General features: G+C 44.1%; 2 protein-coding genes across 3 annotated transcripts in view; one reads left to right on the top strand and one right to left on the bottom strand.

The window, feature by feature from the left end:
- ppm1e (protein phosphatase, Mg2+/Mn2+ dependent, 1E) overlaps positions 1–12,459 on the bottom strand; it is a 34,373-nt gene extending 21,914 nt beyond the window's left edge. The window contains exons 1-2 of one of the 2 annotated variants that reach the window (XM_015961157.3): positions 12,322–12,459; positions 12,024–12,217 (exon numbers count right to left, since the gene is read on the bottom strand). In XM_015961157.3, the coding sequence (XP_015816643.1) occupies positions 12,024–12,205 (182 nt within the window). In that variant the 5' untranslated portion in view covers positions 12,206–12,217; positions 12,322–12,459. Of the gene's footprint in view, positions 1–6,791; positions 6,883–12,023; positions 12,218–12,321 lie in introns of those variants that run through there. The other variant, XM_070555750.1, reaches the window with a different exon arrangement.
- Positions 12,460–14,269: 1,810 nt separating this feature from the next.
- On the top strand, positions 14,270–17,954 carry smg8 (SMG8 nonsense mediated mRNA decay factor). The gene is made up of 5 exons (XM_015961156.3): positions 14,270–14,988; positions 15,091–15,994; positions 16,184–16,329; positions 16,449–17,321; positions 17,477–17,954. Exons 1-5 carry the CDS (start codon positions 14,365–14,367, stop codon positions 17,687–17,689), a joined length of 2,760 nt encoding a protein of 919 aa, XP_015816642.3. The 5' UTR covers positions 14,270–14,364; the 3' UTR covers positions 17,690–17,954.
- The last annotated feature ends 1,082 nt before the right edge of the window (positions 17,955–19,036 follow it).

Here is a 19,036-nt window from a genome sequence, read left to right as displayed (position 1 = left end):
GTAGGTTTGTGATCTATCAAACATGGAGTACGCACAGCTTCATGCAATCTCCGCTTTATAAATCACAAACTTCCCACCATCAACACGCCCACTTTCTGCCATAAATGGTCAATGCAAAGTGCCTTGTGGATCTCATGCATATACACAAGCTGGCTCATTGCAGCATTTCACCATTAACGATGGTGACCGCGGGTCAAGGAAGCACAATTTCACCAAAGCAGAAATTGAGGTACTTGTGGGTGAGGCGGAAAAATGAAAGGAAGTGCTTTTGCAAAACAAAGAGTGGCACAGCGCTGCTGAAGCCGTCAATTTTGTGAATTCTTCAGAGAGATCTGTGGTGGATATAAAAAAAAGGTCCAATTGGGATTTGATCCCCAGACTCCCAGGTGAGAGTCACACACGCTATGACAGGACACACACACTGTCACAGACGCATGACATTCTGTCTCAATCTGTTCCCCTGCTGATATTCTGCATTCCGTATTCTGTGCTTCAGGCTGAGTGTGTGTGTGTGTGTGTGTGTGTGTGTGTGTGTGTGTGTAGGGGGTCTTATTCTGTGTGAAAACGAAGCAGTACAAGTGATAATGCTGCAGGATTTCATAATTTTATCCTTCTCAGCAGCAGCACTGCAGGTGCTCTGCATGTCCAAAATGTGCGTAAGCCAGGTCCTTATTCAACTTAAAGTTGCACACATTTTTCCGCTAAGTTTTCTTTTATAAATCCCAAAGTTTGCGTGGAAAGTTGCTTACGCAGTTTTCCGACCCCGTTTTGTGTGTAAGCAAGCTTGATAAATGAGACCCCAGATCTGTTGTCTCTCCTCTCATTTCCTGCTTCACTTTGAATAAGCCACACAACAGAGATCACATTTTAAAATTTCACATTTTATCGTTACTTTCCAAGTCTATTTTTACACACTATGCTTCCAAAACACATCAAACTGTGCAGTTTAGATCAGGCCAGACAAGAAGTCCATAAATAAAGCAGTGTAAAATATCTGGAAACTTTCAAAGTTAAAGTCCTGTGCAGATAAATGTACATCATTTCCTGTGAAACCCCTGTAGCTGAGGTAAACAGAGCAGAAATTAAACCACAGACTATTTTGGATATATGTAGCTGTCTTTCTCCTTTCTCATTATTGTGTGGACTTCTGAAATCACACATGGTGTTAAAATTCTCCCATGATTGTGCGGCTTTGCGGGACAGTGGTGTGTAACAATTTTGCTCCTGTTTTGCGACAAAATTGCTGCGGGTTGGAAGGGAGTTCGCTGGTAAAACACTTTTATTTAGTTACACGCCTTTCACGTCCAGTGGAAAGACGGGTTAACATTTGTTGTTTAACACAAAAATGTGTTAGAAAACTCACTGGTGATGATATTTTATATTGCAATAAAACGGACTCTATAAGGATTTTATGTCTATGTTCATTCAGCTTTCTTAGTTTTGTCTTATAAACTAACAACTTAATACTTAAACGATTCTCATATCTAAAACTTTAAATTGACAAACAAAATGTGACAAACATCCCTCTAAAGGAACAATGTGATGTTTCCCCTTATTTTATGGCCATGTTTCACAGCAGAATAATAAATATCACTAAAGAGGTTCTCAAGGGAAACATTATGATTATTATTCCAGAAGTGAAACTCAAAGCCCTGCAGCCCAGCTCTAGAAGAAAAGATTGTAAGTGAACTGATACGACAGGTAGAAGTTAATGCATTAATGAGTGTTTCCTCTCTGGTGCAGCATCCTACTTCTGCACAACCTGGCTTGAGGGAAGTCCTGATTATTAAAACCCTGGAGGAGTTTCAAACAGGGCGAGCTCGTCCTTGAACCAGAGGACAGGACTCGCATTGGCTGAGGTTTGCCCTGGCAGCTACAGGGGAGTCATTATTAGATGGATTGAAATGATCCAACTCATCACAGAGTCTGAGCTCTCTCTGCTCTGATGTGGTTAATAGCAGGGGTGTGTTGATAGAAATCAGTCAATAAAGGACAGTTTTGGTGTTTTTAACACAAAAAGTGGTCATGAAGACAAAACACTGCTACTTTGAGGCTGAAAGAAACCGTCCTTGTGCAGCAACACCACCCACTCTTCTAATTGTGTGTATGTTTTTGTGTGTGTGTAAACTAGACTGTGTCATGTGTGCAGTGGGAAGCCGGATCTACCCCCACCCCCTGGTTCTTTACAGCTGTGGGAGACATCTCTGTTTAATGAGGTCTACAAAGGCTCTCCCCTCAATTACCATCTATCTGCCCAGTGTGTGTGTGTGTGGGGGGGGGGGGGGGTCATTTAGCATTTAGCTCCTCCTCTTCATCTTCAATTCATCAGCAGTCAGCAGAGACAGAGAGTGATGTCAGACATCTCCTTAATCCTGGATAAACCCAGTCCTACTAATGTAACGTTAAGGTCAGAGGTCAGAGGTCAGACTCCTCAGTGTTCTCCCAACTAGACATCAGGATGAGATGGGGGAATTGGGAAATAGCATATCTGACCCCCAGGAGCAGCAACATAAACGTCGACTGACATAAAGAAAATTCACTATTAGACACAAATCCTAAAATATTTGCTTAGAGAAACGTGCATGCCACCACAGCTCACCATCACCATGGCGATAGCAGCTTGAGGACTGTACAGATGGCTTGTTTTTGCAGGTTAGATGAGTTTCGTCATCTTACAACACTAAGTTGCTGATAGTTCATGTAAAACAGAACTTTTGACTAAAAAATATAAATTGTGCGTCGTTGTAATAGACATGTATGTGTGTTTTTGAAAAAATGTCGAGATATTAAAACTAAAAAGTTGTTTTTAATAATCACACGTGAACAGTTTATGTGGTACAAACTTTTCTCAGATGTTTCTTCCAGCTGCTGGGAGGAAAAGGGGAGATTTGTTTTCATGCACGCACAGGAGTCGTGTCTACACCTCCAGACTCGTTTCCCCATTAACACAAACACACACACACACACACACACACACACACACACACACACACACACACACACACACAGAGGGGGGGATCTCTCTCTCTCTTCTTGCGCAAGTCTATTATTAGATGTTCAACCCAGAGACAAACTAATGACACACTGGGATGAATCACCATCACTGCTGCCTCCGACTATCATTACACTCACAGCACAGTAGACAGGATGCCCCCCCACCCCCACCCACCCACCACCACCACCACACACACACACAGCTGGCTGCAGTTTCTCGGTCAACTGCATGTAGACTTAACTTTATCCTTTACTATGGTACAAAATATTTAATTGGTGAAATCCAGAAGTTGGTTGAAACTGTGTTTTAAAGTATTCCAGCTGTTTCTATAGGACGAATGCTAGCGAACACCGCTCTAGCTGCCCGTTTGGTTCGCTCATGGGGTTTTGATTGCCAAAAAAAACCATATTTAACAGAATTGAAATGGCCAGAATCCTTCTAAAACACAGCACGAGTCCAGGGAAACTGATTAGCTTTGTTGTTGTCTGAAGCACTATTATCAAACTCCACCTACGCGTTTCTGCTTGACTGAAACATGCTGCTGCTGTATTCAAACTGGCCTTTATCACAAAAGTCTGGCTTGTTACTGTGACAACTGCTGCATGTGATGTAAAGAAATGTTGAAGAAACACACAAAGGACGTTTGGTCATGTCTGCGGTCTCACTGTGAGTCCAAATCCACCCAGAACACGACTTTAAGTGGTGGCAGTGACACATCGGATCACATATAAGCCCGGAATGAGACCTGATCTATCAGCAAACAAATGCTGCTACGGCTCCTTTTCAACATTAAGACACTCACAGCAGCCAGCAGTGAAACCTGTAAGATGAGACCAACGCTGCCCTGCAGCTATCAGGTGGGAGCCGCACACATAAATGGGCAATTGTGCACATGGATTAAGGGTAATATTGGTGTTTATGTCATTGTGTTGAACTGCTTTCAGCGTGAATCTGAGAGGCTCCATATAAACAGGGAAACATGAGCAAGCACAACACCGTCTACAAATGGCAACTATAATGTTGAGTGTCATCAATACCATTGAATGTAGTGACACCAACAATCAATCACTCGACCAATCATATTTTTTAGGTTCAGATATTAATTACATCCGATAAATTCATTGTGTGAAAGATGATTTTTATTAGCATGAAACTGAGAAATAAAGTATCCACGCATTCTTACAGAAAGTGCATGAAATTCCCAGACTTCTGTTTTTTTTTATCTCAGCACCACGCATTTCTCAGGCTTGATGTGAAAAAATACATAAAGAAAGCCTATTTATATTAATACGTGCCTTCTTAAATAAATTAGCAATAATTTGGCCTTATACCAGAAGATTTTATTAATCGTTAATGTACAAAGTATAATTTAGGAAGAACTAAAATGGATGGTTAATAACTGGTTTAAATAAGATGAACTAATCTAAAATAAGCTAAATTAGTCTCTTCCCTTTCCGGTCGGCTCATGGGTCTCCTGACCAAAAATAAAGAGTGTAAGTGGCAATAAAAGTTATTTTCTGGTCAGCTATGTCTTACGCACTGAATCACACATGTGTTGTACTTAAATTTAATGGGGCACTTTGCAACTTTTTCATTTTTTTTTTTATCATTTTCTTATGTCAGTATGTGCTAAAATGAACTGCATTCAGGTCCAGCAGGACCAGAACAGAACAGTCCCCTGCATCACTGTGAGTCAGAAGGTCATTAGAGACCCTAAGAAGAGCTGTTTCAGTAGAATGAGCTCTACGAAAACCTGACTGGAAGCTATCATAGATGTTATGTTCATCAAGAGCAGCTGTGAGTTGTTTAGCCACAACCTTTTCCAAGATCTTGGAGATGAACGGAAGTTTAGAGATGGGTCTGAAGCTGCTATGGAGAGAGGGGTCGAGACTCGGTTTTTTAAGAAGCGGGTGGATTACAGCATTCTTAAAGTAAGCAGGGACCTGACCAGAGAAGCATTAATTATAGAGAGCACGCTGGGACCGATGGACCGAAAAGCACTTTTAAACAAAGATGAGGGTAAGATGTCGAGGGGGCATGCAGAGGTCTTCATAGAGTTAACTAGTTTGGTTAACTCAGGCAAAGAAACAGGAGCAAAGCTATCTAGGATGATGGGCCTGGTTGGAGTCGGGAGAGGCAGCGATAAGGCTGAAGGAGAGATGCTAGATCTAACCTTATTGACTTTGTCCACAAAGAAAGACAGAAAGTTCTCACAGTCTACAACAGAGTGGATGGAGGCTGTAGGAGAGGCAGGAGAGACGGTGCTGCTGATGGTGTTAAACAGCACCTTGGGGTTCCCTTTGCTCTGGGACACCAGGTTGGAAAAATAGGAACCCTAGCGTCTCTGACTGCGGAGTTAAAGGATGTCAGAAGATCCTTTAGGTGCAGCAGATGGACGTGGAGATGGGTTTTCTTCCACAAGTGCTCAATTTTTCTGCATTGGCGCTTTAGGCTGCGAAGCCTGTCAGTAAACCAGTGTCATGGGTGATTCTGCAGGTTGAGTGCTTTGCAGTCTTGTTTCTGGTTTTATTGTATTTCTGGTACTTCCTGTTTTATTTTGTGCATTCACTTCCTGTCTCATTACAGGCAGCTTCACAACATGAAGCTCCTCACTAATCTGCCTCATGTCTTGCACCTGGGTCCTGGCTTCTCCATTTAAGCGTCTTTGCAACAGTTTCCTTTGCCAGTTTGTCTTCTCCTGTTGTGTGATGTGAACCTGCTCTCAGAAACACTTGGTAAAAGTGTATTCAGTTAGATTTGGACTTTTCAGTTGTGTTGTACTCCAGGAATCCCTTATGCTTATTAAAACTGTGTGAGCTCTGCATTTGAGTCCTCTTTGTGCTTTGATAACCAGGGAGTAGGGTTCACTGCAGGAACTGATCTGGTTCTGACAGGACAGATGTTGTCCAGAATGGAGAGGCAGTGCTCGTTGAACTGAGAAGTTAAGGAATCTGGGTCGTTATCAGAAGAACAGGGTGGATCAAAAGCAGCAGAAAAATTGTTAGCTGTGCTCTCATTAAGAAAACGAGAACTAACCATACGGCAAGCAGGAGGCGGGGATGCAGAAACTGACAAGTTAAAGAAAATGCAATGGTGATCTGAAATATAAACGTCCTCAGGACAAACACTGTCAGCATTTAGACTCAGGGTAAAAACAAGGTCTAGAGTGTTCCCCCTGGTGTGTGTGGGGCCAGAAACATGCTGGGTAAAGCTGAAGGAGTCCATAAGGCTGGAGAAATTCATGGCAAAGTGATCAGAGGGATCATCAATGTGGATGTTAAAGTCACAACAATCACCAGTCTGGACAGCTTCACAGTGGAGGATAGAAAGTCACTAAACTCCTGAAGGAAAGAACTGTTTGGACCAGGTGGACGATAAACCACAGCACAGTAGAACGGGTCCTTACGCCCGACTTTAATCAGCTGTAGTTCAAAGGAAGCAAACTGACCAGAGGTTGTAGAGCTACATGGAAGATGGTCTCTGAAAACAACAGCTAGGCCTCCACCACGACCAGAACCCCGGGGCTGGCTAAGAGAAGAATAACCACTCGGGCAGAGTTCAATCAGACCAGAATAATGAGATGTTTGCTGCCAAACTTCAGTCAGAAACAGAAAATCCAGGTTTTTAGAGAGAATTAGATCATTGAGCCATGCTGAGTGAGGTGGAGGAATCAGAAACTACAGAAACAGCTGGAGTTAGTGGACGTAAATTAGCGGGGTTAGATCCACGGTGTTTATAAAAACCACTTATGGAGGGAACAGGAGGAGAAACCACTGAGGAATGAAGATAAACCGACCTTAAAAAACTTGGAAGAAGAAACCGCGCCGCAACGCAGCCTGGTGGGAATGCGGAAGTGGCGCTCAAGTCGCCAAACAAAGGACAGGAAGCTAGAAGAACACGCCGACATTTACTAGATAAACCATGCTTTAAGAGAAGTCTTATTCTCACCTGGATTCCTGCTCATTTACCTCTTTTCCTCCGACGTTTTCCCGGGACCGGATAAACATTGCTGGGGCGCCCTGGTTGGAATCGTCATTTGGCTCCGGGCCAGTGCACCACTCCGATAGACAAACAGGGACGTACGTCCTCGGTGCGTCTTGAGTGATCGTGAACGAACGGAAGGACAAAAGAGTCTGGCATAGGAGATGGTGGCAGGGACACTACTGAAGAGGATCGCAGACAGGAGCAAGGTGGAAAAGAGGAGGTTAATGGAGAAAAGTTTGAAAAAGTGGCCGGTGACTGCGGCTAAGCCAAGCACAGGCACTATCTTGTTACCGACTGGAGAGTTTTGAACTTGAACTTGAGACAGTTATCCACACCTTCATCTCCTCACGCTTAGACTACTGTAACTCTCTTTTCACGTGTCTGAGCAGAACCTCCCTGAACCGTCTACAGGTGGTTCAGAATGCCTGTGCTCGGCTTCTGACCAAGTCCTCCAAATACACCCACATCACCCCGCTTCTCCTCCAGGTTCACTGGCTGCCAGTCAACTTCAGGGTTCATTTCAAGATCCTGGTTCTGGTCTATAGGGCCTTACATGGACAAACACTATCTTACATTGGTGATCTTCTTAGTCCCTTCACCCCCAGCAGGTCCCTGAGGTCCAGTGATCAAAGCCTACTGGTTGTGCAGCACCAGGCTAAAGACCAAAGGTGACAGATCATTTGCTGCTGTGGCTCCCAGACTCTGGAACTCTCTCCCCCTGAGTCTGAGATCAGTGGACTCAACGGTCTCCTTCAAAAAGCAGCCGAAGACTCACTTGTTCAAGCTGGCTTTTGTATGACCTTCTTCACCACTCTCTCTTTATTCTGCTCTCCCCACCTATTCCACCTTCCTCAGGATCCACTGATTTCCTTCTTTCCTATTCACTCTCTCTCTTTCTTAACATTATTTTTTAATCACAATTGTCTATTTTTTTGCTCATTTTAAATATATTTTCAACCATTTTCTAAATTCTTTTTTATATTTTTACATGTTTTGTTTTTGTGAAGCATCTTGTGATTTCTATCTTGAGAGGCACTATAGAAATGATATTTTCTTCTTCTTCTTCTTCTTCTTCTTCTTCTTCTTCTTCTTCTTCTTCTTCTTCTTCTTCTAAAATGACCCTTTACATGGTTAATGAAAGGCCTCTCAGTCCCTATCGCCCCTGTGGCCACAAAATTCCACTTGCAACTTCAGAAAGGTGGGCCGCTCTGTTGAGACTTAGAAAAAAAATGAGCTGACATACCTGGCGCTGCAGTCTGGTTCCAGTACGTTTCTTGCATGTTTTAGATCATGAATAGAGCTGATTTGTTTAATTTAATGATGAATCGCTCCTGTAGACACTAAGGAAGGCTAGGGTGACATTTCAGCTGTTACAAAGACAATCATACAGCAAGGAGAGGTTTTGCTTTTGATTCTACAGACAGACACGAGGGGGTGCTAAAAGCATGCCAAAACTGCCTACTTCGTACTTTAAAGGAAAAATAATTATATGTGATTTGACTGGGTCTGTCACGTAACTTGAGATTTATTAGCTTGTAAAAATTTGTAATCAAAAATACTAAATATCAGAAGTCACACATAAGAAGTCACTGCAGAATCTCTTCTCCCCCAGCGTAGTTGCTACTTTCCACATGGTTTTCTCCATATTTGACGCTACAACGGTAAATCTGCAAAAGACGCTAGCTTCAAAAATGTTCATGCCTCTTAACAATGTTCTATAAATATTTTATGAAGACAAAAAAGGCAAAGAAAATTACATGGTTCCGTCACAATTTTCTAACAACCCTTAGCCAATGACATGGCTCAGTCCAAAACCAACGATTGGACTATCCAGTCATGTGTCTTACCCGACAACCACACTTCGGCATTCACCTGGGTCCTCCACTCATTACACGGGAGCGCATTTTGCAACTGAACACCACTGCTGTGAGAGGTTCTCTGCTTAATAATATCAGAGAGGGAGAAACAGCCTGCTGCTACCACTTCCACTTCAGTACAAAGTACCAGTGCCCCAAAAAGAAAAGCACTATTTGAAGTCACAGACAACAAAAGACATTTGGACCTAGTAAAGGGCAACTGGTATTTTGCGCTTTCTCGTTCACTGTGGCAATGCGTGTTCCCATATCAGGGGGATGTGGCTTGGGGATTATAGCCGACAGGGGGTGAGACACCCGTGACTGTGTTTAGGTTGACAAGCTAGCTTGTTTTGCAGAGTCGGTATAGCAGCTTTGATGTTCCCTCTTTCTTCCTGGGAGAAGGATGCACAGCTCGCTAAACTCAGACATTTTTCTTCTTCTACCTGCGTGATTTGATTACATTAATTTGATGAGACAAGCAGTTGGAGCCTTCTGTGTGTTTTTGCACAAAACCTAAAGTAACTTTTGCCACCAGTCAAAAATAAGTGGTCTTTAAAATTTCCAGGCATCATATGTGAAATCCATTGCACATATCAAACGGGATCAGAAGATAACTTTGATCAGTCTAGGCTCACATTCATATTTTTGACAGTAGGGGACCCGTGAACTGGAAGTAGATGGCCGTGATTTAGGCTTCCCATTCGGCTAAGCAAAGAAAGGCTAGGATAAGCTAAGCTAATATATGCTGAAATAGGCTAAATCAAGATAACAATACAAGATACAAATTTAAGATAGGCTAAGGCAGGGTAAATTATGAAAGGCTAAGTTAAGGCAAGCTAAGTTAAGCTAAGTCAATTTAAACCAGGGTTAAACTAATGATAGGCCCTTGAATCCAAACATGCTAAACTAAGATAGGCTAAATTAAAACATGCTAACCAAAGATAGAATACGGTTTTTCAAAGACGGTAGTTTAATTAAATATGCTAAGATTAAGCTAAAATAAGAAAGAACACGCTAAAATGAGATGAGAGGTAGAATAGTATTTATTTTATATATCCTCTCAATATGTTTTAAACAGAATCACAACATTTCCAAAGACAATGTTGCAAGCAAGCATGATTAAGTTAAGAAAAACAGCTGAATTATCCTAATCCTAACTTCACCATGGGTTAAATCTTTCCAGGATAAAGTCATTTAATTTCCCTTTTGCTAGAAATATTCAAAAGATTTCTCAATTTTAGAGGAGGCAACAACATTCCCCCTAGTGGAATTTAATAATATTTTTACCCTAAGCCATCTTCTTTGAGTAGATATCAGTCAAAAGAACCGACGCGTGATTCCTCGACTCTGACAGGACAAACGAACGAGAAAAGAAGGAAATATTTTGCCACTCGGCTGAGTCAGCGAGCTGCACTTATTTTAGGTTTTGCTAATGGATGTTGTACAGATCAGATTCATGGACTCAAAGTCAGAGTTAATCTTTGATATTAGAATTATTATGCTGTTACTGAAGCATTTGCTTCAAGTCACTTAAGCTGATTGAGAGGGATCTTATTTTTCCTGATGCACATAATGGCTAATTTATTTTTTATGTATTATAGATCATGTTTATGTTTATGTTTATGTATTTAGCATAAGCTTTTGTCCAATGCGACTTACAAGTGATAATCGGCATGTTGCTTGAGGCTAACAACAACAATAACAACAACAACAACAACAAATAATTTCCATGTTATGATAAAGACTTTTAGAAACGGCTGATAAATTTTGTATGTGAGTTGAATCATTTATGGCATTGCTGTGATGTTGATGCTGGGCGCAGGTCGAACGTTTTATTCAAGGTTATATAAAACTCAGACTTTTTCTGAGGGACCTTGACTTCCTGCTTTCTTTGAGAGGCAAACTCAAATAAAAGCAGCCTGGTCTGCTCTGACATTTCCAGTGACAGCACTTAACGAAAAGCCTCTGGGTGTCCATTTAAAACATTGTAACAGCAAGTAAAACCTGCTTCTGTCTTTTTAATATTAACATCATCCTAAAGTCACAAAAAGAAATTCACAAAGACTTGTTTTATTATAAAACAAAAGCAGCCTATATAACCTGGTTATTACTGCAGTTTTCAATCATTTGACAGGACTCAACATGCTTCCCTGGGATCAGCTGAATCCATCTCCCTGCAGGATCAGACTTGTGGCAAAACTGCTCCTTTTAGCATCTTGTGGAAGATGTTGAGGGTTTAATGCTCAGTAACCTTTTATATATCAGCCAATCAAACCTGGAGAGCATGAAGGAGACGGGGTGACTCCCCAGAGGACAAATATTGATCTGAGGAACTCAGAGGCCAGCAGTCTCTCCTGGAAGGGTCTGATCCAGCTGCAGTAAAAACCTACGTGTCCTAGATGAGTCCTTCCAGCTCCCCAGCACAGTTTCTGCACCTATTTTGGGTTTAAAACCAGGCCAGGCTGCAGCACTCTCTCCCGCTCCAGCCACATCTCTAGCAGCTGCCAAATGGTTTTCTTTTAAATGCAAAATGTATAAAAGAGATTCATCTCTGTGTGTGTTTCCTAACATCTGGAGTTTCATTTGCAGCTGCATGGGCATGGGAAGCTCTGATGTGCAAACACATGATTTATATTTATTATTGAGCTGCATGCATCCCCTCTGTTGGGTTTTAGCGTAACGATCCAGTCTATAATAACAGAATCGGTGAGGCTATTTTTAGCCCGCATGAAGATGCGCTCAGCAGTGATGGCGATTGCCCCCCCCCCCCCCACGCCCCCCCCCATCCCCCTCCTACACCATAATGACGACGTACTGTTACGCAAAAACCGGGGTTCACCTTTTCTAGACCTCCAGATTTGTGGCACGAAGCAAGAAGCGCACAGATTCTGCGTACGCACGAACACGAACACACACACAGAGACGCAGAAGCGATTTAACTTCTGCTTTTTGCTCAATTTAGTTCCTTATGAAGACTCTTGACTGAGCCTGAGGCCAGACACGCCCTGCGCCCTCCCGCAAGTGGGAAAGAGTCAGTGGGCATTCCTGGCCGCGTGAAGGAGACCCCCGCACGGGGTCGCTACCCGCTTCTCCCCACCCCACACAGCAAACTGACCTTCACACCTCTCACAACACACTCACACCTCATTAACATGTCTGCATGCCAGGACTGAAAGTCCACACTTAACTATTTGTAGAGGTGCTGGAGACACAGGTCGAGACACTCTCCCTCCACCTCGTCCTCAGACACCAGGTCCGACAACGGGCGCGTTGGCACCGGGTCGCTCTCCTGCAGAGGCATCCTCATTTCGCGAATAAAGAGCTCCAGGAACCGTCGGAAGGTTTTCTCCTCTGCTGCAGAGCCGGCCATCACTGCTCATTCCTGGACAGACAGAGACAGCTCCGCCCGTCAAACTCTCCGGGCTGAGAAGAGAAGAGTCAGAACGAACTAGTGGTGCGACTGTCGGTGCGCCACCGTCATACTACCTGAATAACGGAGAGCTACCGGAGGAGCGGACCCGTGGAGGACCGGCGTGTCTGAGAACGGCGGACCGGGACTGGAGGAGCGGACCGTGGGCTGTTACTACTGGATGAGCTGTCACCGGCTGGACTGAGCCCCCATTCAAGAGCCGAGCGGGAGCGCGCACCACCTTATGAGGGATTTCGGCTTATCAGAAGGCGCTGACGTCAGAGAGGTCAAGAACGCGCACGCAGCTCTGCCTCCTGACGTCGGAGGGCTTAAAGTCTAAATAAATACATAAATAAATTCAAATAAATAAATAAAATATTTAGAAAGAAATGAAAATCAGTCATGTTAGTTTATTTTCTGTTTTTTGTTACAAGCTGCTTAAATAATCTTAAACCAACAAGTTTTTTTAACAAAATTGAGTCATTGTGCACGAATGCTCACTGGGTCAGTAAAACGTGTTATATTTATTTTATAACGGTTTGATCTGTTTAACTGTAAAAATGTCAAATTGTGGGAAAGTGGAAATCTATAAGCCTTAAGTTATAATTCCTGTTTTAGTCCAATTTGATCTGTTGTGCCCACAAAAAGGAAACATTTTGTTGCTTTGTGTTAGCAATAATTAAAAATTAGATTTAAAAATTAAATTTATTAGTAGCACTGCCAGATGCAATCCTCTCATCCAGGTGCTCGTATCTCCTGCTGGGATGAGAGTTTATCCGGTCCATTAAAAGTGATTGAGGAGCGTAGCCCTTCATGGTGGATCCTATAATTTAACAGCTGACCAGAAATATCAAAAAAATCAAAGATAAGAAAGGGAGATCAAACATACACAAATCCTCCAAAGTAATCATATCCTTATTGCTGTTGATGCCATTTTCTCAAGAGAGTTGTTGTATATTTTATTATTTCAAAAAGCAAAACTAACCAATAAAGTCCTATTTCTTCCAAGTGAAATTTTACTATATGTGTTTTTGATCAAACGTGCAAGAGTGCTAGCTGATTCATGTCCTCCTAATGCTGGAAAGGTCCATCAACATTCAGGTCAACAAAGAGACCACCCACCAAATATGTGACCTCGGGGCATCAAAGCATTGAACAGTTATTGGAAAACTTGAATCTATTCATGTTGAATGAATAAATTAAAGGCACTAAAAGGTTCAGATGCACAGTACTGAATACGGCTTCTTAAAAGAGGAGAGATGCACCATGTCCAGGTGTGGAAAATGTAGATGCAGCTGATCTCCAAAACTAAACACAGATTAATTAAAAAAATAAAATCAAGAAGTTCCGAGTTTGAAATTCTTCCTTAGCAAAGATGTGGTTTGTCAAGCAAGAAGCTTATGGGGGTGTTTCCTAAAAGAAAGAACATACCACAGCTGTGGGTTAGATGGGATGCACTGTGTGCAAAACCAACATCAGGATCAACAAATCTGATTTCTAAAAATACACTAACAAAATATCAACAAAGGATGGAGTCGTTACGCACACGGCAGAAGTCTACAAGGCATTTCATAGTCTTCGGACTGAATGACTTATTATTCACTTCCACAAAGTGAAAACTGTCATTCATAATTACGATAACATTTTCCAAGACAGTAAAATAAAAAGGAGGGACAACAAGATAGAAAACAACTCAGAACAGTAACTGATTCAGTTGTACTCTAAGGCACTTGAAGTCCCAAATAAATAACAAATCAAGAATATAAACATTAAAGGCATGCCGCGATTTGGTAAAAAAATGAATGTGCCTTCATTCTAATTGATTTATAATATATTTCATGTGATTACGTTACTTTTTACATTCAAAAATCATACGTTTTGGGTAAATACTTTAAAAGTTTGATTCACTCGATATTTAGAATTTTTTGCGAACAGGTTTGTTGTAAAGTCAACTAGTCGCCTGAAGGGGGCGACGACTGAGCAACAAAAGCCAAAAATTCAAAAGCGGAACGCATGTTTTTGGCCAGAAACTTTACCCGGACAGTATATTACAGGACAGGAAGTGCGCAGGAAAACGTCGGGTCGCTGTTTTCGTTCCCCCTTCTCGGTGCCTTTTCACCATGAAGGAAACGAACATGTCTCTCCCCGTGAGTGTTGGAACTCTGCTGCAGTCGGGCCTGCCGGAGGACGCTGCTTACCGGGACGACGGCCTCTGTGTTGTCGGTATTTTCGGGAAAAACAACACGCAGCCCGGACCGCTTAAAGACTCTCTTATCAACATATTGGAAGACAAACATATCTTCTCCGTGTTCGGTGAACCAGAGAACGACGACACAGCAGGCAGCCACATCCAGGCCTTCTACAACCAGGAGAACCGGGTACTGTTCCTGCTGTTGTCCTCCGTGTCCGACAGCCGGCAGCTGCTCCGGGCCTGTCGGTCTCTGAGCGCTGGGATCAGCCACTCCGACGCTCACGACTTCTGGAAAGGGCTGGACCGACAGCACTGTCTCCACCTGCTCTACATGTTTTCAGTGTGCCACGTCCTGCTGCTGGTCCACCCCAGTCAGACCTTCGACGTGACCTACGACAAGCTCTTCAGAGCCCTGGACGCCCTGCGGCAGAAGGTGCTGCCCCTGATCCGGGCTGCCATCAAGGACTGTCCTGTATCCAAAGAGTGGAAGCTGAACTGCAGACCCTGTCCCCCACGGCTGCTTTTTGTCTTCCAGATGACCGCCACTCTCAAGGTTTGCTTTTGATGAAAGATTCTTCTTTTAGTGAATAAAGGAAGTAAAGTTGAGCAGTGAAACATGAAATTACATGACACCTTTTGTTTGATTGTTTTAAAGGTTTCTGCAAATGGATTTGAGTCTGGAGGAAATCCCGACAAACCCAAAAAGCATTCTCCCAGGAGGAGGCTGCAGCATGCTCTGGAGGATCAGATTTACCGGATCTTCCGTAAAAGCAGAGTTCTGACCAACCAGAGCAGTAACTGTTTGTTCACCGTGCCTGCAAACCAGGCGTTTGTGTACGTGATGCCAACAGCAGACAAGGACCCAGTAGGTACTTTGCTCAGCCAACTGCAGTCAAACTGCATGCTGTCTGAGCAGGACTCCCCCGTGCCCGTGTCAGGGCCGAGGCGATACCAGCAGATGCGCCGATCGGCCCGGCAGCCCTGCAGCGGTGGCGAGCTGCGTGGCTTATCGTTGGGCGGTCAGCTAGTGGATTGCAGCTTGAGGGAATTCCTTTGGCAGCACGTTGAACTGGTGCTGACCAAGAAAGGTTTTGATGACAGCGTTGGTCGCAACCCACAGCCTTCACACTTTGAGCTGCCGACGTACACCAAATGGATCCAGGTCTCCTCCAGACTCTACCAAGTCCTAATCACCAACACGGATGAAGAACTGGCTGAGTTGGCCACAAAAGTCCAAAGCCAGGTGAAGGTTTTGGATGGATTTCTTGATGCTGATACAAAGTTTTCAGAAAACAGGTGCCAGAAAGCTCTGCCACTGGCTCACAGCGCCTACCAGTCTAACCTTCCACACAACTACACCACAACAGTACACAAAAACCAGCTGGCTCAGGCCCTGCGGGTGTACAGCCAGCACGCCCGAGGCGTGGCTTTCCAGCGGTATGCCCTGCAGCTCCACGAGGACTGTTACAAGTTCTGGAGCAATGGCCACCAGCTGTGTGAAGAGAGAAGTCTCACAGACCAGCACTGTGTTCACAAGTTCCACCTCCTGCCTCAACCTGGTGAGCATCTCATTATCTCCAAAAACTATTCAGTGGTCGAGAAAAGAAACATGTTTATTATAGCATTTGTGAGAATATACTTCCTTTAAAAACGGTTCTAAAACACAAAAAATCCTCCAAAACCAATAAAAGTTCTGCATTTTTACTTAAAGAGCAGTAAAAATGACTAAACCTGTCTTATATGCACAGGAGAGAAAGCAGACCTAGATCACAACCCACCCATCATGAACCACAACAGCAGGGGGCGCTCCACCAGCTCCTGTAACTGTGGGCGGAAACAGGCTCCTCGGGAGGATCCCTTTGACATCCAGTCTGCAAATTACGACTTCTACCAGGTCAGGATCGACACCACCACCTCTGCAGAGGACTCAAGACTCCATGAATAACACATCAGTTTAAATCTGACTTCAAACCCCGTAGTAATGTGTGCTCCGTGTTTTTCTATCCCGAGCAGATGCTGGAGGAGAAGTGCTGTGGGAAGCTGGAGAGGATCGAGTTTCCTGTGTTCCAGCCCAGCACTCCGGACCCAGCGCCAGCCAGCAACCAGACTCAGCGGCTCCCATCTGAAACAGACACAGAGAGGCAGAAGGAAGCGAGCACAGCTCAGAGCCACACACCTGGAGAAACCAGTCTCAGCCTGGCTCTCAGTCTGGGTCAGTCCACAGACAGCCTGGAGCCCTACGGGGATGGAGACGCACCTGAAAACCAGGTTCAGCCCAAGAGGCCTAGCCTCGTGGACCGTCAGCCCTCCACTGTGGAGTACTTACCAGGTATGATGCACTCCAGCTGTCCAAAAGGCCTTCTCCCAAAGTTCTCCAGCTGGTCACTGATCAAACTGGGCCAAGCGAAGTCTTACAACTGCCACACTGGTCTGGAACAGCCAGGATTCCTCCCCGGCTCTTCCTTCCTCTTGCCGTGGGACTTGGTGATCCGGTCTCGTTCGGTGGAGGACGCAGGAGTGATGGAGCCTTTGGACGGAGGCGCGTCATCATGGCCAGCTCCCAACAAGAGCCTGGTTGGAAAGCGAGGCAGCACCGGTGGGCTCGGTAGGAGTCGCAGGAGGGACGACATGGCTCGGGTCTTTGTAGGGTTTGAGTACGAGGACAGCAGAGGACGACGCTTCATTAGCTGTGGGCCTGATAAGATAGTAAAGGCTCTGGGGCCAGGGGGCGCCAAAGATCCCGCCACCCGAGTCTTAAACACAGACATGCCGCTCTACGTCCCATCTCCATCACAGGGGCGAGGCCTGAAGCCGCACTTCGCACAGCTGACTCGTCTCTTTATTGTGGTTCCCGACACGCCGCTGGAGATCACGCTGAACCCCCAGGTAAGTGGACAAAGACTTAACTTACTTTTTGGAATGGTTTCAGAGGAGTTCATGAAAAGTCTTTTAGGTTATTTAGGAGGAAAATGCTCTTCCTGCAGCATCCAGATCCAACAGAATGATGATGGAAGTGTGAATAAAAACATTGTTGTTTCCAGGTCCAACCCGGACTTCCTCCTTGCCCCATCTTTCACCCGGAGCAGCCGGAGGTTGTGTTGCCCCCCGACAGCTTCTGGGTTCTGCGGTTTCCTTATTCCTACGCGACTGAGCGCGGCCCCTTGTTCCCCCCCAAAGAGAACCAACCCCTCAACAACTACAAGGTGCTGCGAGGCATCCTGAGAGCCTCCACAGCCAACCCTCCGCCCCAGTGAGCTTCTGACATCAACAAAGCATTTAGGACGACTTTTTATCTAAGAAAAGCTTCACAGAGCTGGAATATTAAATCACGGAGCAGCAGGACATTCAGGGAGTGTTTGAGCACAGATTTGATGTTTTATACGCTAAGTCCGTTAATGTAGGTTACGAGCAGGGGGTGCTGTGTGCTCATCTGCTGACATCAGCGCTCGGGACCCTCCTAAGGAGCAGAGCTGAGTGAACTTTTTTGAGTTTAATTCAAATAATAAATGTTTATCTCAGGATGAGATGTGGTTCTTCAGAAATGTGTTTAAATATCTGTTCAGATTTATTCAGATTCACACACCCGGTGCTGGAGAGCACATTTGTGCTTTTGTAAATAAAACCCTTCAACCTGTCTCACTCTCTTTGTCATTATTGTGGCAGCTGGTGAGAGCCAGTTTGGTTCTGCAACAATGTGAGTCGTTTCCTCGATTACAAAAATCTATTAGCTGCTTTAAACGTTGAACATAACGCAAAACGCTGATTTTTCAGTATGCCAGTATTTTCTTACATGCCTAATATCTACACACACACACATGACTGTTAACAAAATTAACTAATTATTACTTATAAAAAATGCTTTTCCAGCTTAAATGAACACCTTGAGTTTCTTGGAAGTTTTAGAAAAAGTGCAAGAATGCAGCCAATCGATCAGTAGAACACACACACACACACACACACTTAGCCTACAGGAATGTGAACAGAGGTTAATAACAAAGCTGATTCCAGGTCAGTGCGTTCTTAAAGGATCATTAAACAGATGGTGACATTTTCCATAAAGCTTCACTCTTATTGCTGTTAGGTTTGTGCTCTCTCTCTCACACACACACACCTGTTTAAAACAACAGGTGATACACCTCACCTTTCTGTTTACACTCCAAATATTAATGAAACTAATGGATTCAGCTGGCCCACATGAGTGAGACTTTGTTTAGACCATGGACACGTTGAGGCACCGCGCCTGAGCCTCCATCCCCATCCTGGGTGAGGCTGTGATGTAACCTGGAGCAGAAATATCAGTTTCACACTATTAAATGCATAAAATTAATTTTATGAGTTATTTATATGCATCTGACTTTCTTTAAATGATTTAGAAATATCAAAAATATTCCCAAACTTTTCCTCCTCCCTGCTGTTGCAGCTCCCTCAGATCAGATCACCTTTTATTTGTTGTGAAACCAAGCGGAGCTCCAAGAGTTGGTTTTGTCCTTCAGACGGCTCCTGGGAGCGGTAAATCTGGGCGTGTGTTTGAAGCTACGACAGCCATAAAAGGAGGAATGCAAATGGTGAGAATCCAGAGCTGTTCTCACCTGCAGACAGGT

Source organism: Nothobranchius furzeri, chromosome 10 (assembly GCF_043380555.1).
Source record: "Nothobranchius furzeri strain GRZ-AD chromosome 10, NfurGRZ-RIMD1, whole genome shotgun sequence".
Lineage (NCBI taxonomy): Eukaryota > Metazoa > Chordata > Actinopteri > Cyprinodontiformes > Nothobranchiidae > Nothobranchius > Nothobranchius furzeri.
This window is presented reverse-complemented; position numbering and strand designations above follow the sequence as displayed.

Excerpts from the sequence above, each read along its gene's own strand:
- smg8 (XM_015961156.3), top strand. The coding sequence starts at position 14,365 with ATGAAGGAAACGAACATGTCTCTCCCCGTGAGTGTTGGAACTCTGCTG. Across the intron at positions 14,989-15,090 it reads AGATGACCGCCACTCTCAAG|GTTTCTGCAAATGGATTTGA; the intron begins GTTTGCTTTTGA and ends ATTGTTTTAAAG. Across the intron at positions 17,322-17,476 it reads AGATCACGCTGAACCCCCAG|GTCCAACCCGGACTTCCTCC; the intron begins GTAAGTGGACAA and ends TGTTGTTTCCAG.